Source organism: Meles meles, chromosome 7 (assembly GCF_922984935.1).
Source record: "Meles meles chromosome 7, mMelMel3.1 paternal haplotype, whole genome shotgun sequence".
Lineage (NCBI taxonomy): Eukaryota > Metazoa > Chordata > Mammalia > Carnivora > Mustelidae > Meles > Meles meles.
In genome coordinates, this window is record NC_060072.1 from 97,387,340 (window position 1) to 97,415,295 (window position 27,956).

General features: G+C 43.5%; 1 protein-coding gene across 4 annotated transcripts; it reads left to right on the forward strand.

Moving 5' to 3' along the window:
- Nucleotides 1-400: 400 nt before the first annotated feature.
- OS9 (OS9 endoplasmic reticulum lectin) lies at nucleotides 401-27,472 on the forward strand. Of its 4 annotated transcripts, none has more exons than XM_046012867.1 (15): nucleotides 401-588; nucleotides 1,005-1,181; nucleotides 2,038-2,101; nucleotides 2,232-2,308; nucleotides 2,492-2,590; nucleotides 22,339-22,549; nucleotides 22,653-22,757; nucleotides 22,960-23,060; nucleotides 23,245-23,290; nucleotides 23,975-24,063; nucleotides 24,272-24,550; nucleotides 24,798-24,990; nucleotides 25,950-26,114; nucleotides 26,288-26,400; nucleotides 26,673-27,472. In XM_046012867.1, the coding sequence occupies exons 1-15, from the start codon at nucleotides 427-429 to the stop codon at nucleotides 26,796-26,798; spliced, it is 2,007 nt and encodes a 668-aa protein (XP_045868823.1). In that variant the 5' UTR covers nucleotides 401-426; the 3' UTR covers nucleotides 26,799-27,472. The 4 variants fall into 4 exon arrangements, with proteins under 4 accessions (XP_045868823.1, XP_045868824.1, XP_045868825.1 ...); XM_046012868.1 differs by having other exon boundaries at nucleotides 22,656-22,757; XM_046012869.1 differs by lacking the exon at nucleotides 25,950-26,114.
- Nucleotides 27,473-27,956: the final 484 nt, after the last annotated feature.

A 27,956-nucleotide genomic window follows, 5' to 3' on the forward strand; every position in this document is an offset into this window, starting at 1 on the left:
CCTGGCGGGAGCAGTCTACAATGCAAGAAATGTCTAAAAGAGAGAGAGAGAGAGAGAGAGAGAGAGAGAGAGAGAGAGAGAGAGAGAAAGAGACGCGCATGACAGTTGGGCGAAGAGAGAAAAATTACTTCAAAGGGCCAGCGCATTAGCCCGCGCCTCTCTGGCGACCGGAGAGGACGAGAGGGGGTCTGATCTCGTCGATAATTGGTTGGCCTCTCTGACCAATCACGAGCAGCAAGCAGTTTTGCTTGCCATCGTGGTCCGCCTCCCCCTGGGCTTCGTGGCCGCGTTTACAAATGGGAACAGAGTAGGTGAGGGGGACAGACTATCCAGCCAATGAGACCTTGCGGCCATTCATGGGCGGGGTGAGGCCGCTGCCAGGTTTAGGGCGGAAGGAGCTGCTCTGGGAAAGAAGGTGAACGAAAGATGGCGGCGGAAACGCTGCTGTCCAGTCTGTTGTGGCTGCTGCTTCTGGGGCTCCTATTACCCGCAAGTCTGACTGGCGGTGTCGGCAGCCTGAATCTAGAGGAGTTGAGTGAGATGCGTTATGGGATCGAGATTCTGCCATTGCCTGTCATGGGAGGGCAGGTGAGGAGGCGTGGAGTGGCCAGGGTCCCGGGCAAGGGAAAGAGGGAAAAGGTGGAGGAAGAAGGGCAACTGTAGAGTCTGCAGCGGTAGCCTAAGAAGAATCGGGAAGAGTAGGTAGGAGTTTTACGATGACTCTTAAGGCTCGTTGATTGAGACCCATTCCCTTGGGGCTAGGGACTGGGAGGGGTGGGGCTTCCCGCTGTCAACTTCAGTTCCTGATCCGAGCACCCAGACTCCGCCCCGCGAGAAGTGGTAGTGCTCTCTCCCCTCACCCGCCAAACACAGCTGGAGGACTTCTGGCTCATTCTGACTTGACTGGGCTCTTCCCCAGGATCTGAAGAGGGGTCTCGTTGTTCTCTCTAATCCCAGCCTCTCTTTGCCTCTCTGCCCACCCCCCATCCTCCCTTCTTTCCCAGAGCCAAGCTTCCGACGTAGTGATTGTCTCCTCTAAGTACAAACAGCGCTATGAATGTCGCCTGCCAGCTGGAGCTATTCACTTCCAGCGCGAAAGGGAAGAGGAGGCACCTGCTTACCGAGGACCTGGGATCCCTGAGTTGTTGAGCCCAATGAAAGATGCTCCTTGCCTGCTGAAGGTGAAAGGGGTTGGGGAGGATGGAATGAGGGCTTGGGAGCTGGCTAGTTATCTGGGAGCCAGAGTGCCCATGAATGAAGAGGGATCGAGAGGACCTGGGGGGAGTTAAGAAGGCCATTAGGAGAGCAGACATATTGTACAGACAGGAAAGAAGCAAAGAATCTTGCAACCACTGATGACACTTTGCTGAATGTAGAGGAGGGTTGGGATAGAAGATCATAGAGTAATAGTTAAGCCAAGACTGAGGTGCCTGAGGAGAGTCAGTGTGGGTAGGAAGGACACTGTCCTAGAGATGCCTTCCTGGTAAAGTCACCCCCTGCCCCTGTCACTCTCTGTCCAGTATCCTATTTTATTTTCATCATAGCATTTTTCATGATCTGAAATCATCTTACCAACTGAATCATCAGTTTATTTAATTTTGCTCTGTAATGTGAGTCCATGAGGTCAAAGAATTTATCTTGTTCACGGCTGTATCCCCAGTGGCTAGAACAGCACAAGGAATGTTGTAGAGTTCAATTAGTATTTGAATATTCTGTATTTTCCTGGTCTGAGTGCTTCAAGGATATCACGATTTGTTATCTTTTTGGAAGGCAAAGAGGATTTAAAAAAAAATCTTTAGAAAGGGAGGAGTGGAAAGACCACAGGTGTAAAACATACCCTAGAGGTATTTCTCCAGTCACAGAAGGAAAGCAGCCCTTGCTCCTCTCCGAGAATCTGGAGAATGGAGTGTGGAAGCAGATGGGAGGAGAAGTAGTTGAGAGGTTATGTGTCTTGGAGCCAGGAGAGATTCAGGTTCCAAGCAGAGACTGCACTCTATCTGCACTCTATCCCCTTGATTGTTCATTTTTTATTGTCAGACCAAGGACTGGTGGACGTATGAATTCTGCTATGGACGCCACATCCAGCAGTACCACATGGAAGGTGACTCACGCCTACATTTTTCCTAAGCCCTCAGCACCACGTCATGGAAGGTGACCTGCCCTCCCAGTCCCCTTCCCTCTTGGTCCTCTTAGAAGGGAGTAATGGTGCTTCACTGTGATTTCTCTTGTAGATTCAGAGATCAAAGGTGAAGTTCTCTATCTCGGCTACTACCAATCGGCCTTCGACTGGGATGATGAGACAGCCAAGGTGGCAGGGGTCTGGGATTGGGAGAGAATGGGGTCCTGGCTGTAGACTAAGCCCTGATCAGAAGGGAGGGGTGGAATGAGCTGACATGTTGCTTGGGGCTTGGTGGCCATTAGGACAAAGTGCCATTCTTCCTCTTTGTGGTCTTTCTTCTGCTCCCGCCCTCCTTCTTAATGTCCTCCCCAGGCCTCCAAGCAGCATCGCCTGAAACGCTACCACAGCCAGACCTATGGCAATGGGTCCAAGTGCGACCTCAACGGGAGGCCACGGGAGGCCGAGGTTCGGGTGAGTCTCAGGACAGGGAAGTTGACAATTTAGATTCTAAGGGAGGAGGGCAAGGTTGCGTGTTAGACTCCAGAAGGTCTCTTCCAGACCCAAAACTCTTAAGTTTAAGACTCCTTTTCCAGCTGGTAGCTGGATAGTCTGAGGCACTTAAAGTCAACACTTCCCAAATCCTTCCCTCGGATCCCCTAGCCATGCCTGTTTGTTTTTCCCATGTTTCTTCTCTTATCACCTGAGTGTCATGTCTGACTCTTCCTTTCTTCATGGAAGGACTTGTCAGTGAGGTAGTACTAGTGTAGGCACCGGGCTCTGCTCTGGGCACACAGTGGTCAGCAAACATGCAGCCCCTGCCCTCAGTCTAGACAGGAAGACATGTTAACAAAAGAACCACAGAAATGTCTGTAACTACAAACTGAGGAGCGACGTGAAGGAAAGGAATCTAGTTTTCTCAGACTAAATGACAAAGCCTGTTCATTCTTTGTCTAGATTTCTCTGACCACTTTCTTCTTTCCTATGCTTGGTGCCTTCATCTCTCACCTGCATCACTGCCAGCAGCCTCTTAACAGGTGTTCCTGATCTAGTGATCCTGAATTGAATTCAGGCAAGCAGGTGGATGTATGGTGGGAAAGGTTCTTCAGGTGCTTCTAATGCGTATTCACAAACATAACCACCTACAGAGAACAGAATTACACACTTGACCACACACGAATTATCTTTCTGTAATACAGATTTTCACATGCAGTTGTGTTGTGGTAGTTGTTGAAGACTCTGATCACCAGGATAGAGTTGGGGGTGGGGAGGGGGAGCCTTGATTTGTCACATTTGCCAATATCTGTGGTATAAATATTCCTACCATGGCCAAATTCATGCTGTCACTCTGATGTCAACCATCTTGCAACATTCCTGAACATTTACCAGTTGGCCGTTGTGAACTGGTGTGAGCTGACTCCCGTAACGCCTCTATGGCAAGTGTCACTTCTCTGTCCAGTCCTGGAAGACCTTCAGTGCTTCCGCCTTGCACAAAGGCTAACATCCAAATACTTCAGCAAGACTGGGGTGGCCGTGGAGGTGGTGGGAAGACCTCAGATTCTGGATATATTTTGAAGGCGGAGCCAGTAAGATTTGCTGATGTATTGGATATGGGGTGGAGTCAAGTATGACTCCAGGGTTTTAAGCTTGAGCAGCTGGAACAATGCAACTGTCATTTACTAAAATGGGAAGGAATGGGTTTGGAGGGGAAAGCAGGTAGGTGTTAGACATATAAAGGTCAAAATGATATAAACCTTCAATGGTGATGTCCAGTTGGTAGTTGGCTCTGTGATTCTGGAGTTCAGGGATGAGTTCTGGGCTGGAGATATAAATACTCATTGTGTTTCCGCCCCACTGGCCTTCTTTTTGTTCTGTGAATCAATGGGTCTTGTTGTTTCCTCTGCCTAAAGCTGTCTTCCTCCAGATCTGCAGGCGCTTGGTTCCATCCCCTCATTCAGGTTATATATCTCTCTGACACCTGCACAGGGAACCCTAATGTAGGCACACAGAACACACCCATCCTTCTGCCCCCTTGCTGGTAAATACCTACAGTGTTGTATATTCTTGAAAGCATATATCATTTCCTGAAATTATCTTAATTTGTTTGAATTTAATATCTCTCTCAGTCTTCCCGACTAGAATAAGCTCCAGGAAGGCAGGGACTTTTCTTTCTTAAATTTTTTGTCTTATTTTCTGCTATATCCTTGGTGCCTGGAACGGTGCCTGGCACCAAGAAGGTGCCCAGAAATTATTTGTTGAACAAGTGATAAGGCAGTTCAAATGTCATTTATCTCCTGTGAACTTTCTTGGCTAATCCAGATGGTTTCTTCAGCATTTTTAAAAAAGATTTTATTTATTTAATAGAGTGACAGCTAGAGAGGGAACACAAGCAGGGGGAGTGGGAGAGGGAGAAGCAGGCCTCCCACTGAGCTGGGAGCCTGATGCGGGGCTCGATCCCAGAACTCTGGGATCATGACCTGAGCCTAAGGCAGACATTTAACCGACTGAGCCACCTAGGCGCCCCTAGTCAGCATTTCATGTACATATATCTACGTCCACATATATTCATGGCTTAATCTATTTGGGCTGCTAGAAGAAAATACCTCAGACTGAGTAACTTATAAGCAGAAATTTTTTTCTTACAGTTCTGGAACCTGGAAGTCAGAGATCAGTGTGCCAGTGTGGTGGCGTGAGGGCCCTCTTTCAGGTCATAGACTTGTTGTTTATTCACATGGTGAAAGGGGCTAGGGAGCTCTTTTATAAGAGCATTAATCCTATTCGTGAAGGTTCCACCCTTATAACCTAAACACTTCCCAAAGGTTCCACTTCCTAATACCATTTCATTGGGCATAGATGTTTAGGGGGACATAAACATTCAGACCATACAACCCACAAGCATTTACACACCTATATAATTACACACCTATATATTATAGCACTTACTTTATATTATTGTTTTTAAGTAGGCTCCATTCCCAGCATGGAGCCCAGTGTGGGGCTTGAACTCACAAACCTGAGATCAAGACTTGAGTTGAGATCAGGAGTGAGATGCTTAAGTGAGCCACCCATGCACCCCTATTTCTTTATTATTATTTGTAGCTTCAGTAGGCTAAGAACCGAGGGCAAAGACTGCATTTTCCTCTCATCTATTGAACAGATATCCTGTGCCAAGCACAGTAATAGAAACTGGGGATAAAATGGTGACTGAGAGACCTAGTCCTGCTCTCAGGAGGCAGACATTAAATAAACAGCCACGACAAGCAGGATAAAGACTGACTGGTGAAGTAGATATCATAGGAGGCCACACAGTAAAGGAAATGGCCAAGTCTAGGTAAAGGGGAAGCTTTCTGAAGAATGTGACCTTTGAACTGAGAGTTGAAGGCTGAGGAGTTAGTCTAGCAGTGATAGAGGAGTGGGAGGGGGAAGAGGGCATTGAAGGTGGAAGGTATGGTAGGTGCCAAAGGCCTGGAGGCAAGGGGCAATTGATTCCTATTCACGGTGACTGGAGAGAATTATAGGCAGGGAGTGTGGGAGGTGAGGCTAAGCAAATGTTAGGGGACAGTTTACACGTCAGAAAGCTCTGACTTTCTGTAGCTATGTTGAGTTTGGACAATCTGAGAACCAAGGGGGAAGCCAGGGAAATATTTGAAGTAGAATGATGACATATCCAATTTTGGTTTGGAAGGCTCGCTCTGGCTGGAGTGTAGCAAATGGTTGGGAGGCCAGTTAGGAGATGATTGCAGCAATCCAGGTGAGAAAAGAAGGTGGCCCAGGAATGAAGAAATATGAACTCCAGGGGAGATTTAGAGGACAGAATCAATAGAGTAAGATTCGTGGGTTTCTGGCTTGAGCAACTGGATAGGTGGTGGGTGGTTCCTGTTACTGAGTTAGGTATAGTAGAAAGAGGATAGGTCTGGTGAAGGAAAAGGATGATTCTGGTGTTGAGTATGATAATTTTGGTGGCTGAAGACTCAAGGAGAGATTTCTGAGGAGGCTATTGTATCTGTGGGTCTGGATCACAGGAGACAGATCTAAATTAAACCCAGGGGGCTGGGAGTCATCAACATATTGGCTATAATTGGAGTCAGGGTCTGGGTAAAATCCTCCCAAAGAAACAGTAAATAGTGAAAAAAGTGGAACAGAATGTTGAGGAAGCCATTGGTTGAAAGTATGGGCAGAAGGGGGGCTCTGCGGAGAAGAAGGGGCCAGAAAGGAGATACAGCGACACAACCCGAGGAGGGGTCCATGGGCAATTGCATCTGAACCTTCAGGGAAGAGAATTAAAAACTGCTTGTAGGTGATCATGGGAATTTTAATAAAAGCAAAGCATGCATGCACAAGGAAATGAAAATTCAGACCATTGGCATGGGAACCAGATGAAAAGTTCTAAGTCCTCTACTCCCAGTCTCTCCTGAGCAGAGGTCATTGGTGATCTTTGCTACAGCAGTTTCAAGTGAAGGTGTGGAAGAAGTCTGGGTGTGAAGGGAGGGGAAAGGCAAGCCCTAGTTAGAGGGATTATGAGGTTGGGGAGAGTGGTATTTTGTTGTTGTTGTTTGTGTTTTAAGATGGGAGCATGTGTAAATGCTGTTGAGTGGACCTGGCAGAAAGGAGAGACTGAATCACAGGAGAAAGATGGGGAAGAGAATGTGGGCAGGGCCAGGATAGGGAACACAGGAGCAGTTACCCTGAGCGTATGTAGGGTCGTCACAGAAATGAAAGGGTGCTGTATTTTTGGGGGGAGTCTGGAGGTTTTAGTTGCAGACAGTTGAGGGCATTCCTGTTTGGCTGTTTCTCATTTTTTAGTTCTTATATCCTGATAGACCACCCAAGTTCATTGCCTTCGTGATTGAGTAAACCTCCCCCCTCCAGGCCTACCACTGTGAAGTTCAGTCTTCCCAATGCCTCCTGGGTAGGAGCAGTGTGCATGGTGTTTGGTAAAAGTGCTGTCCCTGTGGAGTTTGGGAATGACTAGCCATCTTGAATTAAACAGATTTGGATCCCCATCTCAATTCTTATATTAAGATTTCACAGAGATCTAAGATTTTTCCTTTTCTAATTTCTAATTATGAAACATTTCAAACTTACAGAAAATAATGTCCTAGAGATCCATATATCCACTGCCAAGGGAAACAGATGTTAACATTTTGCCATCAGAAAGGAACAAAATGCTAATGATACAGTTAAAGCCCTCCCTTTCATTTCTTTCCTCTCCCTCCTCGCCAGAAACAACCACAACCATCCCCATGCTTGCTTTGTACTTTTATTAGTTATACACATGTCATAGACAATATATATTGTTTTATATTTTAAAATTATACATTAGTGGTATCAACTTGCTTTTTCACTAATCAATGTTTGCTGTTCTGTGGCATGACATGGAGATCTAGTTCAATGATTTTGATGGCTGTGTTGTGTTTCATTGTTTACTTACTATCTCTCTACTAAGGAATGGTTGGGTTTCAACTCGAATGCTCTTACACGCAGTGCTGCAGTATAGGTCTCATTGTGAGTGTGCAAGAGTTTGTCCGAGGTAAAAATCTAGAAGTAGAATAATGGAGTTACCAGGAATGCATATTTTATTGGTGAGTTTGGTGCATTGCCCATTTTTTCAATGTCTTTTTAATGTATACGTATTCATTTATTTTTATTATTTTTTTAGGTTATGGTAAAATAGATATGGAAGTTACCATTTTAACAATTTTTAGGTGTACAATTCAGTGGCATTAACAATGTTGTATACCTATTACCACTATTTACAGAACTTTTTCATCATCCCAAACTCTATACCCATTAAGAAATAATTCTGCACTTCTCCCCCTCCCCCACTCTCTGTTCTGCTTTCTGTCTCTATGAATTTGCTTGTTCTGGGTACCTCATTTAAGTAGAATCATACAGTGTTAGCCCGTTTGTGTGTGTCTGACTTATTTCACTTAGCATAATGTTTTCAAAGTTCATCTGTGTTGTGGTATGTATCAGAATCTTATTTCTTTTTATAGCACATTCCTTTTGTGGAACATTTGGTAATATTCCATTGTATGTATATATGGTATTTAGCTTATCTGTTCATCTATTGGTGGGTGGATACTTTGGTGCTTCCACATTTTGGCTATTGTGAATAATGTTGCAACGAACATTGGTGTACAAGCATGTGTTTTGAGTCCCTGCTCGAAATTCTTCTTGGGTATATACCTAGGACAGAAGTATACCTCATGGTAATTCTTTGTGTAGCTTTTTAAGGAATTGCCAGATTGTTTTCCACAGCAGCTGCACTATACATTCCCACTAACAACGCTCAAAAACTCCCAGTTTTTCAACACCCTCTCTGATACTTATTATTACTGTTTTTTGTAATAACCATCCTAATGGGTATGAAGTGGTATCTCATTGTGGTTTTGATTCTCATTTTCTTAATCACAAATGGTGTTAAGCATCTTTCCATGTACTTATTGGCCATTTGTTTATCTTCTTTGGAGAAATGTCCATTTAAATCCTTTCCCATTTTTTAATTGGGCTACTTGGTTTTTTTTATTGTTGAGTTGTGGGGAGTTCTTTATATAGTCTGGATAATAATCATTTGTCAGATATATGATTTGCAAGTATTTTTTCCCATTCTGTGGGTTTCTTTTTTACTCTCTCTCTCTCTTTTTTTAATAGGCTCCATGCCTAATGTGGAGCTTGAACTCATGACCCTGAGATCAAGAGTCACATGTTCTACCAACTAGGCCAACCAGGCACCCCCTGCTTTTTCACTCTGTTAATAGTATTTTTTTTTAAGATTTTACTTATTTGACAGAGATATCAGAAGTAGGCAGAGAAGCAGGCAGAGAGAGAGAGGGAAGCAGGCTCTCCGCTGAGCAGAGAGCTGAATGCGGGGCTCGATCCCAGGACCCTGAGATCATGACCTGAGCCGAAGGCAGTGGCTTAACCCACTGAGCCACCCAGGTGCCCCTTTGGTTAATAGTATTTTTTCATGCATAACAGTTTTCTGTTCTGATGAGGTCTGATTTGCCTATTTTTTTCTTTTATTGCCTGTGCTTTTCGCCTCATATTTAAGAAATCATTACCTATTCCAAGGTCATGATTTTTACTGATGTTCTCTTCTAAGAGTTTTATAGTTTTGAGTTGATTTAAAAAAATTTTTTTTAGGGCGCCTGGGTGGCTCAGTGGGTTAAGCCGCTGCCTTCAGCTCAGGTCATGATCTCAGGGTCCTGGAATCGAGTCCCGCATTGGGCTCTCTGCTCGGCAGGGAGCCTGCTTCCCTCTCTCTCTCTCTCTCTCTGCCTGCCTCTCTATCTACTTGTGATCTCTATCAAATAAATAAATAAAATCTTTAAAAAAAATTTTTTTTAAAATTTATTTGAGAGAGAGAGAGAGAATGCACAAGTGGGGGGGAGGGGCAGAGGGAGAAGGAGAAGCAGGCTACCCCCTGAGCAGGGAGCCCCATGCAGGGCTCAATCGCAGGACCCTGAGATCATGAGCTGAGCCAAAGGCAGCTGCTTAACCAACTGAGCCAGGAAGGCATCCCTTGAGTTGATTTTCGTATACAAAGTAAGATAAGGATCCAACTTCATTTGCTTATATGTAAATATCCAGTTTTTCTAGCACCATTTGTTAAATCTATCCTTGTCCCTTTGAATGATCTTAGTACCCTCGCTGAAAATCAAATGAGCAAGTATGTTAGGGTTTATTTCTGAGCTCTGTTCTACTCCATTGGTTTGTTTGTCTATCCCAATGACAATAGCAGACTGTTTTGATTGCTGTGGCTTTGCAGTAAGTTTTGAAATTAGGAAGTGTTGAGTGTTCCAACTTTGTTCTTTTTTTGAGATTGTTCTGTATATGAGATCCCTTGAGATTCTATATGAATTTAAAATGGGTTTTTCTCTATAAAAAAGGCCATTGGGATTTGGTAGACATTACATTGAATATGTAGATCGCTTTGTATAGTACTGCCATCTTAAGTTTTCTAATCCATGAACATAGGATGTCTTTCCATTTATTTGTGTCTTCTATAATTTCTTTCTGTAATATTTTGTAATTTTCCATATGCAAGTCTTTTACCTCCTTGGATAAATTTATCCTAAGTAGTTTGTTTTTTGATGCTATTGTAAGTGAAAAATTTTTTTTTAATTTCCCTTTCAGCTTGTTTATTACAAATATACAGAAATACAACTAATATTTGCAGGTTGATTTTATATCCTCCAACTTTGCTGAATTCAATTTATTAGCTGTAACAATTTTTTTGTGTGTATGTTCTTTTGGATTTTCTATGTGTAATATCATATCACTATTCATATCACTATGAATAGACACGACTTTATTTTACTTCGTTCTTTCCAATTTGAATGTCCTTTATTTCTTTTTCTTGCCTAATTGCTCTGGTTAGAACTTCCAGTACTATGTAAAATAGAAGTGGCATAAAGTGAGCATCCTTATCTTGTTCCTGTTATTAGTGGAACAGCTTTTGTTCTTTCACCATTGATTATGATGTTAGCTGTGGGTTTTCTTTTGCCGCCTTTATCATGTTGAGGATATTCTCTTCTATTCCTAGTTTATGAAGTGATTTTATCAGGAAAGTGTGTTGGCTTTTGTCAAATGCTTTTTCACACCAATTGAGATGATCATAAGCTTTTTTCTTCATTCTCTCGATGTGGTGTATTGCAGTATGCAGATTGATTTTTGTATATTGAGCCATCTTTGCATTCCTGGAGTAAAGCCCACATAAATCATGATGCATGATGCTTTCAATATGCTACTTAATTTGGTTTGCTAGTATTTTTTTTTAAAGATTTTATTTATTTATTTGACAGAATGAGATCACAAGTAGGGAAAGAGGCAGGCAGAGAGAGAGAGAGGAGGAAGCAGGCTCCCTACCAAGCAGAGAGCCCGATGTGGGGCTCGATCCCAGGACTCTGGGATCATGACCTGAGCGAAAGGCAGAGGCTTTAACCCACTGAGCCACCCAGGCGCCCCGGTTTGCTAGTATTTTGTTGAGAAATTTTGCATTTGTATTTACAAGGGATCTTGGTCTATAGTTTTCTTGTAATATCTTTGTCTGGGTTTGGTATCAGGGTAGTGTTAGCCTCACAGAATGAGTTAGGAAGGCATTCTTTATATATTCCAGATTTAATTCCTTGGTCATCTACATTCCCTCTATCTCAGCTTGTCTTTTTCTTTTGTTCATAGTAGTGCCAATGTACTTTTAATTTAAAAATTTAAAAATTCCAATATGATTAAAAATATCAATCTTTTTCTTTAAAGTTTGTATATTTTATATCTTTTGTTAATAGGAAAAGTCCTGTTTATATTTTTCAAATTATAGAAATTTTCTTCTCATATGTTGTGCTTTAATTCAATAAATTAATTTAATTTATTGTATCATTTACAATTTTAATTGTTTTAATTTAATATAATTTACAATTACAAATTAATTTATTATATCATGTACCTATTTTTCATCTGGATAACTGACTGTCCAGCATCATTTATTGAACAGCCCATACTTTCCTCCTTGATTTGTAGTGCCACATCAGGCATTTATCAGGTTGCTGTATATGTGTATATGCATTTCCTTGGCTTCTCCTTTGTTTCAATAGTCTGTCTATTCTTATGCCAATACCACATTGTTTTAAGGACTATAGCTTTTTAGTAAGTCTTGATATCTGAAAATAGGCATTTTTTTCCTTCAGATTTCAAAACTGAGATTATTGGACAAGTTCTGTGAAAAAACTCTTGGGAATTTTAATTGGAATTATATTGAATTTTATATTAATTTGGAGAGAATTGATATTTTATGATATTGACTGTTCATTCACCATGAACATAATGTATACTTCTATTTACTTATTGCCTTGTACTTTAGTAAGACTTTAATTTTCTCTATGAAAGCTTTTGTATGTCTCATGTGAGGTTAGTTCTAGATATCTTACAGCTTTTATTTGTGTCTTGTGTGTAGGCAAATGTTTCAAGCATAGAGGTATCTTAGAGTTTTTGATGCTATTGTAAATGGCATCTTTTATTTTTTTGTTTATTTTTACTTGTTTTATTTTTATTTATTTTTTATTTATTAAATGGATAAGATTTACTTACCCATTTGAGGGGAGGCAGTGAGAGAGAGAGAGAGAATCTCCAGCAGACCTCTCACTGAGCATTGAACCCGATGCAGGGCTGAATCCCAGGACCCTGAGATCATGACCTGAGCTGAAATCAAGAGTCAGATGCTCAACTGACTTGGTCACCCAGGTGCCCTGTAAATGGCATCTTTTAAAAATTACATTTTCTGATTGAGTGTTGCTGGGGTATGGTCACATTATTAATTTTATATATTGATCTTATATTCACAGCTTTACTGAACTCTCATTCCTAATAGTTTGCAGGTTCTCATGGATTTTCTCTGTGAATAATTATGTCATCTGCAAATAGCAAGACTTTGGTTTCTTCCTTTCTAATCCTTATATCTTTTATTTTTCTTATACCTGCAGTACAATAGAAGTGGCTATGGTGGGCATCTTTGGCTTGTTCTGACTTTAAAGGGAGTATTCCTGAAATTACACTATTAAAATGATGTTTTCCTGTAGGCTTTTTGTGGACACCCTTTATCAGGTAAATAAAGATCCATTTTATTCCTAGTTTGGGAAATATTTTCATCATGGGTAGGTGTGGCATTTTAACATGTTTTTTCTGTATCAAGATGGTTATATGGTTTTTTATCTTTATTTTTTAATATGGTGAATTCAACTAATTCATTTTCTAAGATTTTTTTTTACCCTTCGATTTCTGGAATAATTCATGGTCATAAAGTATTTTTTTAAGATTTTATTTTTTTTTAAAGATTTTATTTATTTATTTGACAGAGAGAGCAAGAGAGCACAAGCAGGCAGAACAGCAGAGGGAGAGGGAGAAGCAGGCTCCTCACTGAGCAGGGAGCCTGATGCGGGGCTCGATCCCAGGACCTTGGGATCATGACCCGAGCCGAAGGCAGTTGCTTAACCAACTGAGCCACCCAGGTGCCCCTAAGATTTTATTTTTAAGTAATCTCTACACCAAACATGGGGTTCCAATGACAACCCTGAGATCAAGAATCACGTGTTCTACCAACTGAGCCAGTCAGGTGCCCCTTGAAATATTCTTAATACCTTGATATATTTAGTTTCCTAATATTTTAATTGATTTTTATAGCTGTTGTGAATTGGTCTACATAAGTGAATTGGTCTACAGTTTTCTTGTATTGTTTTAGTCTTATCTTTGTATCAAGTTATATTAGCTTCATAAATGTCTTGGAAAGCGTCTCTCTTTCCTCGTTCTCTGGAACAGTTTGCTGAGATAGGAATTAATCATTTTTTTAAAAATTAATCTATTCTTTAAAAGTTTGGGAGAACTCTCTAAAACCACCTTGTCCCAGTATACCACAATACTGTGTATTGTGTATTGTGGGGATGGTTTTTACTACTGATTTAATTTATTAAATGATAAGAGTTTTTCATATTAATGCATGAAGCAATAACAAGTTACAGTTCCATAGGACATTATTTAATTGTCTAAATTTTCAAATATATTAGCATAAAATTATAATGTTTTATTTTTAGTAATTGCTTTTTATAGATCTGTCCACTTTTTAATTCCTAATATTGACTTTGCCTTTTCTCTTTTTGTTGATCTATCTTGCTAGAGATTTGTCTATTAGTCCAGGAGCTGTGTTTTGACTTTGTTTTTCCACTCTGTTGTCTGTTTACTATTTCATTAATATCATTATTTTATCTTTATTATTTCTTTCCTTCTTCCTTATGTTTATTCATTTCTTTTCCAAGCTTCTTGAATTTTTTTCCACACTTAAAAAATTCTTTTTCTTTTCAGTATTTTTTAATTTGAATTCAATTAATTAACATATAATTAACATATAAGTTTCAGAGGTAGAGGTCAGTGATTCATCAGTCTTATATAATACCCAGTGCTCATTGCATCATGTGCCCTGCTTAATGTCCATCACCCAGTTACCACATCCCCCCATCCTCCTCCCCTCCAGCGACCCTCAGTTTGTTTCCTATGATCAAGAGTCTCTCATGGTTCGTCTCCCTCTCTGATTTCATCTTCTTTTGTTTTTCCCTCTCTTCCCCTATGACCCTCTGTTTTATTTATTTATTTTTTGATCTTCTGTTTTAAATTCTACATATGAGTGAGATCATAATGATAATTGTCTTTTTCTGGTTGAGTTTGGGCACTCAGCCAACTGAGCCACCCAGGTGCTCCTCAGAGATTTTATTTGTAAGTAAACTACTCCCATGTGGGGCTCAAATTCACGACCCCATGATCGGGAGTCACATGCTCTACTAAGCCAGCCAGGTGCCCTGACTCAGAGATTTTTTTCAATGTTCATACAAACATTTATCTTCGAACTCTTTCCAAATACATATATAAATAGCTTCTTCTTCTTCCCTTCCTCCTTCCTTCCTTCCTCCCTGCCTCTTTGTTTCTTGCTTTTTTTTCTTTTTGTCTTTTTATTGAGGTATAACTGACATATAACATTATATTAGTTTTAGGTATATGATATAATATTTCAGTATTTTATATATTGCAAAATGATCACCATAATAAGTCTAGTTAACATCTGTCAACCATATAGTTACAATTTTTTTTCTTGTGATGAGAACTTGTAGGATCTACTCTCTTGGCAACTTCCAAATATGTAATATGGTATCATTAAATATAATCACATGCTATACATCCCTGTGACTTATTTATTTTATAACTGGACGTTTGTACCTTTTGGCTCCCTTCACCCATTTTGCCCATCACTCCCTTGTTCTTTTTATTTTTTTTTTTTTTTAAGATTTATTTATTTATTTGAGAAAGAGGAAAAAAGTGCAAGAAGGGGGAGGGGCGGAGGAAGAGGGAGAGAGAGAGTCCTCAAGCAGACTCTGTGCAGGGCCTGGAGCCAGACCCGGGGCTCAATCCCAGGACCCTGGGATCGTGATCTGAGCTGAAATTAAGAAGAGGATGCTTAACTGACTGAGCCCCCCAGGCACCCCACTCTTGTTCTTTTTTATAGTTGCTATTATTCTCTTATACACTGTGCTATCATTTGACTAAATAGTTCCCTGTTGATGGACATTTAGGTTGTTTTAAGCCTTACTAACACAAAAGTGCTACAGTGAATAACCTTGTACCTACAGAGTATATGTAGGTTAAATTCCTGGAAGCAGACGTGTGTGATTCTGATACATACCACCAAGTTACCCTGCTTAGGTAATTTACTCTGCCTCCAGCAATGTATGAGAATGCCAGTTCCCCTACAACTCTGCCAACCCAGAGTATTTTTAAACTTGTAGATTTTGGCCAGTCATCAAATAGGCATCAGATAAGCAGTGCTTTCTTAGTATCATTTTTTTAAAAAAGATTTTATTTATTTGACAGAGAGATCACAAGTAGGCAGAGAGGCAGGCAGAGAGAGAGGAGGAAGCAGACCCCCTGCGGAGCAGAGAGCCCGATGCAGGGCTCAATTCCAGGACCCTGAGATCATGACCTGAGCCGAAGGCAGCGGCTTAATCCACTGAGCCACCCAGGTGCCCCATCTTAGTATCATTTTAACTTACATTTATCTTAGGAAAATGTAAATAATCTTACTCCTATTTAAGAGCCATTTCTCTTTCAGCCTTTACTCTTCTTTCAACCATCCAACTTCTTTGCTCATTTTCCTAATGGATTGTTGTTCTCTTTCTTCTAAACTTATAAGAACTCTTTGTATAATAGATTGTCCCTTTGTCCATAATAGAAATTGCAGGATGCTTTGTTCACTTTCTCCTTTCCTAATCATGCATGGAGAAAGCTGTCCATATCCAGTGTTTCCATTTTCATTGTTACTTGCACTTTGCTTGAGAACTTATTTTAGATTTATGCTTATTATATTTCTAAACAGCTGTGTTTTATTTTTGTTGTTTTTATATAATTGCTATTGATTTCTCATTTTATGCTGTTGTGTCAGTGATTCGTTGGGGATTATTGACTTTCTCTGGTGAACTTTAAAAAATTGTTCTGGTGTACTTGGAACCATGTGTTTTCTCTATTCAAGACTAATTGTTTTAGTCAAGTTTTCTACTAATTTTGTTTTGTTCCAGTGGCCAGTTATTGAAAGAGGTATATTAAAATTTTCACCGTGATGGTGGATTTGGCGACTTTGTTAAATTTTCCTTCCTCTATTTTGAGGCTGTGGTAGATGCATATAAATTCAGAATTGTGATATCTTCATGGTAAATTATTCCTCTTCTATTCTTCTTGTCCTTAATGTTGTGGTCATTTTTTTCCACATCACATTAAAAATAACCTGAAATATACCACAATATATAAAATGGTATAAAACATGCATCTGTCATGTCTGGATGAATTAAGGAAATACCCATCCAATCGCCTTAGGTTATGAAAGAATGCTGAGAGCACCTTAAAAGTTCCCCTGTGCCCCCATACAACACATCCCTCTCTCTCCCTTTACCACAGAGCTAACAGCTCTCCTAATTTTGTGAGGAAAAATCCTTTGCTTTTCTCTAGAGTTTTGCCATCTGTGTATGCATCTCATTTAATTTAGCCTCCTTCTTCTGAACTTTATATAAATGGTATCATATTGTATGAAAACATGCAGAGTGCACACAAGGAAATCTGGGGTTTGAGATCCAGCCCCGTCAAGGGTAGGAACTGCGGTGCACACATTCACAGGCCTGTAGCATATTCCTTTGTGTAGTTGGTCATCTTTTCATCCAGATTACCTTTCACAGACATTTGGGTTGTTTCCAGTTTTCTGCTATTACCAAAACCTGCTGCTATGTACAACTTTCTTCTTTTTTTTTTTTTTTAAAGATTTTATTCATTCATTTGACAGACAGAGATCACAAGTAGGCGGAGAGGCAGGCAGAGAGAGAGGAGGAAGCAGGCTCCCCGCTGAGCAAAGAGCCCTATGCGGGGCTCGATCCCAGGACCCTGGGATCATGACCTGAGCCGAAGGCAGAGGCTTTAACTCACTGAGCCACCCAGGCGCTCCTTGCCTTTCTAGATTCTTATGTCTTAAATGTGTTCTGTAAAAAGCATATAGTTGTGTTTTTAGAAAATTTTAACCATTTATTATATATATATATGTATATATATATATATTTGGATTTACATCTAACATTTTACTTTATGCTTTCTTTTGTTTTATCTTTTTCTCTCCTTTCTTTTATTTTCTTTCATTTTGTCTTAATCATGCCATCTTTTCTTTCACGTGAATAAGAAGTTATGTAGTATTTTTCTCAGTAAGAGTTTTTATAAAGATAAAAGTCACATGCCATACAATTGAGCGTGTGATTTAGTGGTGTGTGGTATATTCAGAATTGTGCCGTCATCACCACAACTACCTTCAGATCATCTTCCTTACCCTAAAAGAAAGTCCCTACTCTTTGGCAGTTACTCTCCATCAAACTGTCCCCGTGACCACACCCTCCACTCCAGACCTCGAGAGAATGTCTCATCTTCCTGTCTCTACAGATTTGCCTTTTCTAGACATTTCATGTGACTGGAAGCATACAGTGTGTGACCTCTGTGTCTGACTTCTTTCACTTATCATGTGTTCGAGGATCATCTGTGGGTAGCATCACCAGTGCTTTCTCACGCGTTACCGCCAAGAACTGTTCCATGTTCTGTTCATCTAGTCATCACTTGGTGGACATTTGGGTTATTTGCCTTTTTTAGTTAAAAACAATGCTGCTTTTAACATTTGTGGACAAGATTTTGTGGGGACATAGCTTTTCATTTCTCTTGGTAGATACCAAGGAGTAGAGCTGCTGGATCGTATGGTAAACTCTTGGAGAAACTGCCACACTTTTACCAAAGCCGTAGCAACCATCTTACAGCCCCTGCAGTAGTGTATGAGGGTTTCACTACATCCTCACCAACACTTGCTTTTACTTCTCTTTAAAATTATTTATTTATTTTAAGATTTTTATTCATTCATTTGACACAGAGCACAAGCGGGGGGGGGGGCGACAGGCAGAGGGAGGGGGAGAAGCAGGCTCCCCGCCGAGTAAGGAGCCCCATGTGGGGCTCGACCTGAGGACCCTGGGATCATGACCTGAGCTGAAGGCAGCCTCTTAACCAACTGAGCCCCCCAGATACCCCAATATTTGCTTTTCTCTTTTAAACTATAACTATCCTAGTGAATGTGAAGTGGTAGTTCATTGTGGTTTTGATTTGCATTTCCCCCATGGTAAAAGACGTGGTACATCTTTTCATGTGCTTTATTAGCAAGTAGTGTGTTTTCTTTGGAGAGTTGTCTACAGATCTTTTGTCTGTTTTTAAGTTGCATTATGTGTTTTTTTTTTTTATTATTGAGTTGGAAGATTTCTTTGTATATTCTGGATACAAGTTTTATCAGATACATGATTTACAAATATTTTCTCCCATTCTTTGAGTTGTCATTTCACATTCTTGATGGTGTCCTTTGTAGCACAAAAGTTTTTAATTTTGATGAATTCCAGTTTACCTATTTGTTGTTGTTGTTGTTGCTTGTGCCTTTGATATCCTATCAAATAAACCATTAGCTCATCTAAGGCCATGAAGACTTACACCTATATTTTCTCCTGAAAATGTTATAGTTTTATATTTAGGTCTTTGATCCATTTTGAGTTAATTTTTGTATATAGTAGGAGGTAGGGGTCCAACTCCTTTTTTTTTTTTTTTTTGCATATAGATATCCAGTTGACCCACCATCATTTGTTGAAAAGATGATTTCCATTGAATTATCTTTGTTACCTTAAAAAAAAAAAGATGATGAAAGTAAAGGTAAATTTCTGGACTCTAAATTCTATCTCATTGGTCTATGTATCTGTCTTTATGTTAGTACTAACGCTGTTTGGATTCTTGTAGGTTTTTTTTTTATTGTTTTGTTTTGTTTTGACAGAGATCACAAGTAGGCAGAGAGGCAGGCAGAGAGAGAGGAGGAAGCAGGCTTCCTACCGAGCAAAGAGCCCTGTGCGGGGCTCGATCCCAGGACCCTGGGATCATGCCCTGAGCCAAAAGCAAAGGCTTTAACACACTGAGCCACCCAGGTGCCCCTGGATTATTGTAGTTTTGTAGCAAGTTTTAAAAATCAGTGTAAGTTCTCCAACTTTGTTCTTTTCCCAGATTATTTTGGCTATTTGGAGTCCCTTGAATTTTCATATGAATTTTAGGATCAGTTAGTTAATTTCCACAATGAAACCAGTTAGAATTTGGGTGGGGATTGCATTGAATGTCAAGACCAATTTGAGGGAAGATTGGTATCTTAATATTAAGTATTAATATTAAGAGGGGTTTGAACTCCTGACCCTGAGATCAAGACCTGAGTTAACTAAAAAGTCAAATGCTGGGGCACCTGTGTGTCTCAGTCAGTTGGGCATCTGTCTTTGGCTCAGGTCATGATCCCAGGGTTCTGAGATTGAGCCCCACGTCAGGCTCCCTGCTCAGTGGGAGCCTGCTACTCCCTCTCCACCCTGCTCTTGCTCCGTTCTTGCTATGTCTCTCTCTTAAATGGATTAATAAAATCTTAAAAAAAGTCAGATGCTTAACCGACTGAGCCACCCAGATGCCCCTAGGATTTTCCGTACATAAAATCATCTGTAAATGGAGATAGTTTTATTTTTTTTCTTTCCAATATTGATGTCTTTTGTTTCATTTTCTTGCCTTCTTGGCCTGGTCAAAACCTCCAGACCAGTGCTGAATGGAAGTGGCACAAGCAGACACCCTTGTCTTATTCCCCCTCCTTTTTTTTTTTTTCAGAGAGAGAGAAAGAGCTCAAGCATGAGAGAGATCTGAGAGTGGAAGGAAGGGGAGAGGAAAGGGGTAGGGAGAGTCTCAAGCAGGCTCCACTCCCAGTTTGGAGTCAGTAGGGGCTTGATCTCATGACCCCAAGATCATGACCTGAGCCGAAAAATCAAGAGTTAGACACTTAGCCAACTGAGCCACCCAGGTGCTCCATCCTTGTTTCATTTCTGATCTTAGGAAGAAACCATTCAGTTTTTCACTATTAAGTATAATGTTGGCTATGGATTTTTCAGAGATGGCTTTTTTTTTTCATAAATGGTTGATGAAATTCTCTTCTATTTTAAGTTTGTTAAATGTTTTAATCATGAAGAGCGTGTTGCATTTTATCAGATGCTTTTTCTGCATCCATTGAGATGATCATATGGGTTTTGTCATCTAATCTGTTGATAGGGTGTATTAATTACATTAATGGATTTTTTTTATGTTAGCCCAACTTTGCACTCTTGGGATAAATCCATGTGGTCTGGTGTGTAACCCTTTTTATATGTTGCTAAATTTGATTAGTTGACCATTTTGGGTCTTCATTTATAAGAGATACTGACTTACACAATTTCCTTTTCTTGTGATATATTTATATAGATTTGGTATCAGGGTTATAATTGTGTAGATTTGGTATCATGGTTATAATATAGGCTTTGTAGTATGAGTTGGGGGAATATTCCCTCCTCTTCTTTTTCTCTGGAAGAGTTTGAGTAGGATTGGTATTTATTGTTTTTTAAATATTTGGTAGAATTCACAAGTAGACCCATCTGGCCCAGGCTTTTCTGTGTGGTTAGTTTCTGGATTACTAATTGATTCTCTTTACTTGTTATGGGCCTACTTATGTTGTTTATTTCTTCTTGAATCAGTTTTGGTAGTTGTATCTTTCTAGAAATGTGTCCATTTCATCTAAGTTATCTGATTCGTTGGCATGTAGGTATTCATAGTATTTCTTTACAATCCTTTTTTATTTCTGTAAAGTAAATAGTAGTACCCCTCTTTCATTCCTGATTAGATTAATTTGAGTCTTCTCTTTTTTTCTTGGTAAGTCTAGCTGAAGTTTTGTCACTTAATGATCTTTTCAAAACAACTTTTAGTTTCATTGATTTTTCTCTCTTGTTTTTCCATTCTCTATTTCACTTACTTTTGTTCAAATCTGTGTTACTTCCTTCCCTCTGCTTGCTTTGGGTTTAGTTTGCTTTTCTTTTTCTAGTGATTTAAGGTAGAAGTTACTTAATAGTTACTTAATAAGTTACTGATTTGAGGTTTTTTTTTCTTTCTTGTCTTTTGCAGGGAAAAATTTTAATCATTTAATATATTTACACACACATATGTACATGAGTACATACCAAAAAAGAATATATATATTTCAAATACATATAAGTACAGTTGACCCTTGACTAACACAGACACAGGTCTGAACTGTGTGGGCATACTTATAAGCTGATTTTTTTTTCAGTAAATATATTGGAAATTTTTTTTGGAGATTTATGACAAATTGAAAAAACTCCCAGATGAACCACGTAGCTTAGAAGGATTGAAAAAATTAAGTTAGGTATGTCATGAATGCATGAAATATATGTAGGTAGTAGTCTATTTTACCATATGCTACCATAAAATATACACAAATCTATCACAGAAGTTAAAATTTATCAAAACTTATGCACAAACTTACAGACCATATATGGTGTCATCCACAGTATAGAGAAGTGTAAACAAACAAGGATGCGGTATTAAATCATAACAGCATAAAACCACAGGACATACTGGACAACTGTAACGCTTTCGAGGCCGCCTCCTGTTGCTGTTGGAATGAGCTCAAGTGTTGCGGGTGTCTGCTCAAAACTCCGGGATGCTCATCTTGTGTGCAGGAGCAGTGTGTCTCCAGTAAATTGTAGATCGCAGTAAAATGTGAGCTCTTATGGCTCTTGCTCTTAGTAGAGAAGCTGCGGGGTGGTCGGAAGTTCTGGGCAGATTTTTGACTGTGGAGGGGGAGGTCAGTGTCTCTAACCACCCCCGCATTGTTCAAGGGTCAACTGTATCGTATCTGTATCTCAAATGCATGCAAGAATATATACGCTGTATTTATGTAGAGGAAGAATGGGAAACACAAACTGGCTGGTTATCCACAGGGAAGCTGCTTGAAGTCAATTCCTGTTTTTACCACTTACCTACCAGTGGTCAGCCTGACCGAGTCCCTTATCCAAGTCAAACCTTGGTTTTTTGAGCCACAAACCTGAGATATTAATCCCTCCCTCGCTAGGTTTTGTGATGATTAACAGAGCTGGTGTCTGTAAAGTGTCGTCCACACGGTGTAGGCACAGCGTCAGACACACAGTTTGTGCTCAGGAACAGGCGGCTGCTCCAAGAACAAAAGCTCACGGGTAGCGGTCATTACTGTTTGTCCACCCTCTCTGTCCTGGCAGTTCCTCTGTGACGAGGGTGCTGGTATTTCTGGGGACTACATTGATCGTGTGGATGAGCCCTTGTCCTGCTCTTATGTGCTGACCATTCGGACACCTCGGCTGTGCCCCCACCCTCTGCTCCGGCCCCCACCCAGTGCCGCCCCCCAGGCCATTCTCTGTCACCCTGCTCTACAGCCTGAGGAGTACATGGCCTACATTCAGAGGCAGGCTGGTGAGTAATGAGAAGGGCGAGATACCGGGCAGGACCAGCAGAAGATAAGGGATTGAGAGCCCAGAGGCGTGTGGCCTTCTCCTGCCCACACGCTGTTTCTCAGTAGACTCCAAGCAATACGGGGATAAAGTCCTTGAGGAGCTGCAAGACCTGGAGCCGCACATGTGGAGTGAGGTCCAGCTGGGAGCAGGGCCCTCAAAGAGAGCAGGTAGGACCTTGTTAGCCTTATTCCACGACACCTCTCTCAGGTCCTTCCCTTCCCCAGTCTTACTGTCCTGGACTGACTGTTGGGGGTGGGGAGGAAGGGGGGTCCTGATTCCTTAGCAATAGAAGGAGAATGGACCCCATTCTGCTTAGTCCCTTCCATTTCTCCCTTCCTTCCCAATTCCTCCCTGTTCTCTGTATCCCAGGTGCACACCCCACCAAGGACGAGAGTAAGGAATCAGATTTCTGGAAGATGCTTCATGAGCCAGAGGAGCAGACCCCTGGGGTAGAGGAGGCTCAGGTTGAGGTGAGAGCCAGCTTCCCGGCCATTGCTCTGAGGAGGCTGGCCCCGGGTGAGCTGCGGTCATCACGAGATGACCTATACTGGTCTAGGGAGGCCAGGATCTACCCAGAACCACCACCTTAAGAGTGTGGTAGGCATAAACACACTTGTGTACTTGACTCTGCCCTTTTCTCCTCATCGGGAGCAGGAACCCAACCTTGAGACAGCAGATCCAGCTCCCGGCCCTCCCCAAGGTGAGCCAACTGTCCCTGTCTCCTTTCCTGGTTGCATGTATTCTGAGGTTGGCGGGGGTGGGGGTTGGGTGGGGTGGAGGTAGACATTGGTTGGGGAGTTCGGGCTGCCAGGCCAGCATCGAATTCATTTTTACAGGAGGTAATACTGTTGGCAGACAGCAGTTCTGTTCTAGGGAGATAGCAGGACACAGTGGTTCCACAGCTTGCTGACTTTGTAATCCTGGGTGATTTCACTTAACCTCAATTTCCTCACCCCCAACAGTGGGTAATACCCCTACCTTACAGTGTGGTTGTGAGATTAAATGAGAATGAGTCTGTAGTTCATAGCACAGTGCCTGGAACAGAGTCGACAATAGTTTATATTTGTGGAAAGGGGAGAATAGTATCCAGGGAAGAGGAGCCTGTGGCCTCAGAATCTCTTCTGTAGTCCTAAAAACTGGAGTCATTACCAGCGGGGCTCAGTGGTGCCCTCATCAGCAGCTTGTTAGTGTTCCCTCTCTCACCTGTGGGTCCCCCTTAGTACAGTGCTCTTCAGGGGGTTACGTTGGCCCCAAGCTCACTGACCAGGTGGCTCCTGGAGGCTGGGACTGTGTCCTTCCGTGGTCTCCTCCTCTCCTCTCCTCTCCTTAGGAAATCAAAATAGAATTTAGGACACAACTGGTTCACTCCTCTCTTTCATTGCAGATTTTCAGAACAATGTGCAGGTCAAAGTCATCCGGAGTCCTGCAGACTTGATTCGATTGATAGAGGAGCTGAAAGGTGGCGCAAAAAAGGTATGGGCCCTGCTTAAGGGAGGGAGAGAGCCCGCCTCCCTGTAGGGAGCACTTAGCCAACCACCCCTGACCGGGGCCTGCAGTGAGCCCAGCGGGGGTGACTCCCTTTCTTTCCCCCTACCAAGACCCCTGCCACTGTGCTCCGGCCACTGTGTTTCTGCTGAACCCGCAACTGTCCACCTCTTTCTTCCGGTCCCCATCCACCCAGGGGAGGCCAAACGGAGGCCCAGAGCAGCCTGCGGAGGATGCCACTGAAGGCCCTCAGAGGGAAGCAGAGGTGAAGGAAAAGAGTGACACGGACCATCAGAACGAAGTGGAGGAAGAGGAGGAAGAGGAGGAGGAGGAAGATGAAGATGAGGATGAACAGCAGTTACTGGGAGAGTTTGAGAAGGAACTGGAAGGGATACTGCTCCCGTCTGACCGAGAGCGACTCCGGTCGGAGGTGAAGGCTGGCATGGAGCGGGAACTGGAGAACATCATCCAGGAGGTGCGCGCGGCCCTCACTCCCGTGTGCGCCAGCCCACTGCCCTGTGGGCTGAGGCGGGGTGGGTGGAGGGGCCCAAAGGGAGCACAGAGCAGCCTCCGGGAGGTTGTTTACTTAATGAAAGGGGGACATTAGGGAAGGGGGACCCAAGAGAGGGCCGAAACTTAGCTAGTGCTCTCCTGTAGGGCGTGGACCACTGACTTTCACCCCCCAGACCCTTGACTCTCCACTCCTGCTTTGGGCATTCCAGACGGAGAAGGAGCTGGACCCAGATGGGTTGAAGAAGGAATCCGAGCGCGATCGGGCAATGCTGGCCCTGACATCCACTCTCAACAAACTCATCAAAAGGCTGGAGGAAAAACAGAGTCCAGAGCTGGCACAGAAGAAGCACAGGAAAAGGAGGATTGTCCCCAAAAAGCCTACCCCCTCCCCCAAGGCAGCAGGTAGGAGCTGTCAGACAGGGAGGGGCAGTCAAGCCCACTGTCTTTTGTCCCTCAGCTGGTGGACTCTGAAGGGCATCATGTTCTTTCCCTTCCGAGAAGGCGTACTCCCTTCCCTCTTTCTGGAACACTGTTTTCACACCTGCCTTCCCACGGCCTCCATCCCTTTGCCTCGTTACCTCCTATTCATTCATCTTCTTGGGAAGCAGCTTCTGGAGTGTATCTGTCTTGTTTTCTGGCTTGCTTCTGTGCACCCAGCGCCTAACACTTCCCTGGCGCATAGTGGGTGGTCAGGAGACAGTAAGGGAATGACTGCAAGCAGGCCTGTGTGCTGAAGACCACACAGGGGGGGTGAAGGCAGCTTACCAACACTGAGCCCTGTGTGCCGGGGGAGGCCCCAGCTGGTAGGATGTGAACACGCAAGCCCAGCTATTCCTAAACTGACTTCCTGGACAGACTTGCAGTTACTGCTGCTTCTCGCACTCCTTGGTCTCCCTTCCACACGGTCATATGAGATCAGACATTCCAACTGGAATATTCTCTTTTCAAACCGTCCATCCCACTATCTCTATAAACATTGGAATGTCTTTCGAGTAGCAGCATGTGGAGTACCAAACCACAGTTTTCCAACCTGCTTCTTAAAAAACAAAACTTCTTTGTTGGCTTGGGTGGCCTGATTTTTGCTTCAGAAAACACAGTCATTTTTCGTGTGGGGGAGAGGCAGAGACTTCCCAGTCCGGGAGGGGAAAGGGAGGCTGGGAAAGGGAGGCTGCCGCTGGTGGAGGAAACTGTAGAGGCGTGAAGGGGAGGGCATTAATTTATTCTGAGCCCCAGTTCCTCTATGTGTTTGTGATGGAAAACTGCCCAAACCAGTGGATGGCCGGGGGAGAGGTGACCACCACCACCCCTAACCTGGAGTCACGGCTCTGCTTTGTGTCTCCCTGTGTGTCTCCCCCTCTAAGAGGAGGATCCTGAGCACAGAGTCCGGGTCCGGGTCACCAAGCTCCGTCATGGAGGCCCCAATCAGGATCTGACTGTCCTCGAGATGAAACGGGAAAACCCACAGCTGAAACAAATCGAGGGGCTGGTGAAGGAGCTGCTGGAGAGGGAGGGGCTCACAGCGGAAGGTGGGCCCTGGGGCTGGCTGGCTTCAGAGCTGTTGGCAGGGCCTGCTGCCCGAGGTGGAGGGGCTGGGTCAAGGCGGACTGGAAACCTCGCTGGGGACCTGGGAGGCAGAGGGCCCTGCACAGAAGCACTCATCCGTCCTCCCCCCTTACCACCCTCACGGCTCCTTTTCCAGGGAAAATTGAAATCAAAATCGTGCGACCAGGGGCTGAAGGGACAGAGGAGGATGCACGTTGGCTAACTGATGAGGACACGAGAAACCTCAAGGAGATTTTCTTCAATATCTTGGTGAGAGGCAGCCTACTCCCCAGCCCTGGAGCTCCAGGCCTTCACCCCGTCTAGCGCGGTGGAGTGGAGAGCGTGGCCAGGGGCATCCTGGCCAGTCCCAGCATCGCCACCTTCTGAGCTGCTGGAATTTCTGGCAACTGGATGGATGTTCCCTTGCGAAGTGCGGGTGCCAGGTCCCTGCCCTCCCCACACAGCCAGTCCCCGGATGCTCTAGTGCCCTGAGCACCCTTGCCTCACCACCAGCAGCCCCTCACCACGCGCCCTCCCCACAGGTGCAGGGAGCAGAGGAGGCGCAGAAAGAGCGGCAACGGCAGAAGGAGCTGGAGAGCAATTACCGCCGCGTGTGGGGCTCTCGAGGCGGGGAGGGCACAGGGGACCTGGAGGAGTTTGACTTCTGAGACCACCTCTGCCATTGGCCGGCCAGGGAGTCCAGAGCCTGCCTAGACTGGCCCTGCCTCCTCCTCCCCTCACCTGCGCCGGGGACCCTGAAGGCCAAACAGCAGAGTAGAGCTGAGCTGTGGACCTGGCCTCCTGCTGCCTCCCTCCTGGGGGGGTATAGAGAGGCCCTGGGGTGAGCACGCCACCCCCACCCCCCCGCCACCACTGCTGCTGCTCAGAGCCACCCAAGACCTCGTGGGCCTGTGGGGTTTACTCTCCCAGGCTTCTCCCCACAGCCCCTTACTTTCTCCCTGGCTCCCTGGTACCCGTCCCCTAACTTGTCGGTTCCTTTCCCCTCCCTCCCTGGAGAGTTGATGAGATCTTTTGAGTGAAGGAGGGTGGGGAGAGCAAGAAGAGTGGAGCAGTTCAGCAGGCCCCCCACACCCTGCCTAAGCTGCTCTTTGGGGCCACCGCCTTCCCTTGGATCAGCTCGGGATGCCCTACTCCTTTCCTTGCCCACACTGTTCCCTACAATCCGGGCTTCCGACTTGAGGTGCCTTTGCTTCTGTTTCTGAGGAAATGGGAGAAAGTTGCCCACCACCTCTGACATGATCCCACTGAAAAGGATGGGGTACAGAACCACCCACCATGTTCTTGAACAATCAGGTTTCTCAATAAAGAACTGGACCATCAATCCATCAATCTGTGTTTTCTTCTCAGGGGGTGGGTGGGGCGGGGGCTCTAGTAGACCTGAGGCTTCGTGTTCTCCTCAGGGTGGGGTGCACACTCTCTGATCCCATTCTGTGCTCCACCCCCACCCCTGCCAGGTGGCGCCAGTGGGGACTGGGACGCACAGGAAGAAACCAGGACAGAGAAACAAAGCGCACTGACCTGCCAAGGACAAGCACTTGTAGTTCCATTGTCCCTCCTTTTCTTCCTCTTTCTATTCCTTCTTTCCAACCCTTCACATCCGGAAAGTGGGGTGCTCAGCATGGAGTTACCCCACTTGAAAAGTAACTTTTCAAGTGCCGCCCACCACAGCGCGCTGCGGCTTCTGTTGGCCGCCTGCACCCGTGCCCGCCTGCCACACGGCGTCATTTCACCAGGCCCAGTGCCCGCCTACTCCAGCTGTGACTGTGCCCAGGCCAAGTGAGGCTGGGTAGGTCTCTCCATCTCCT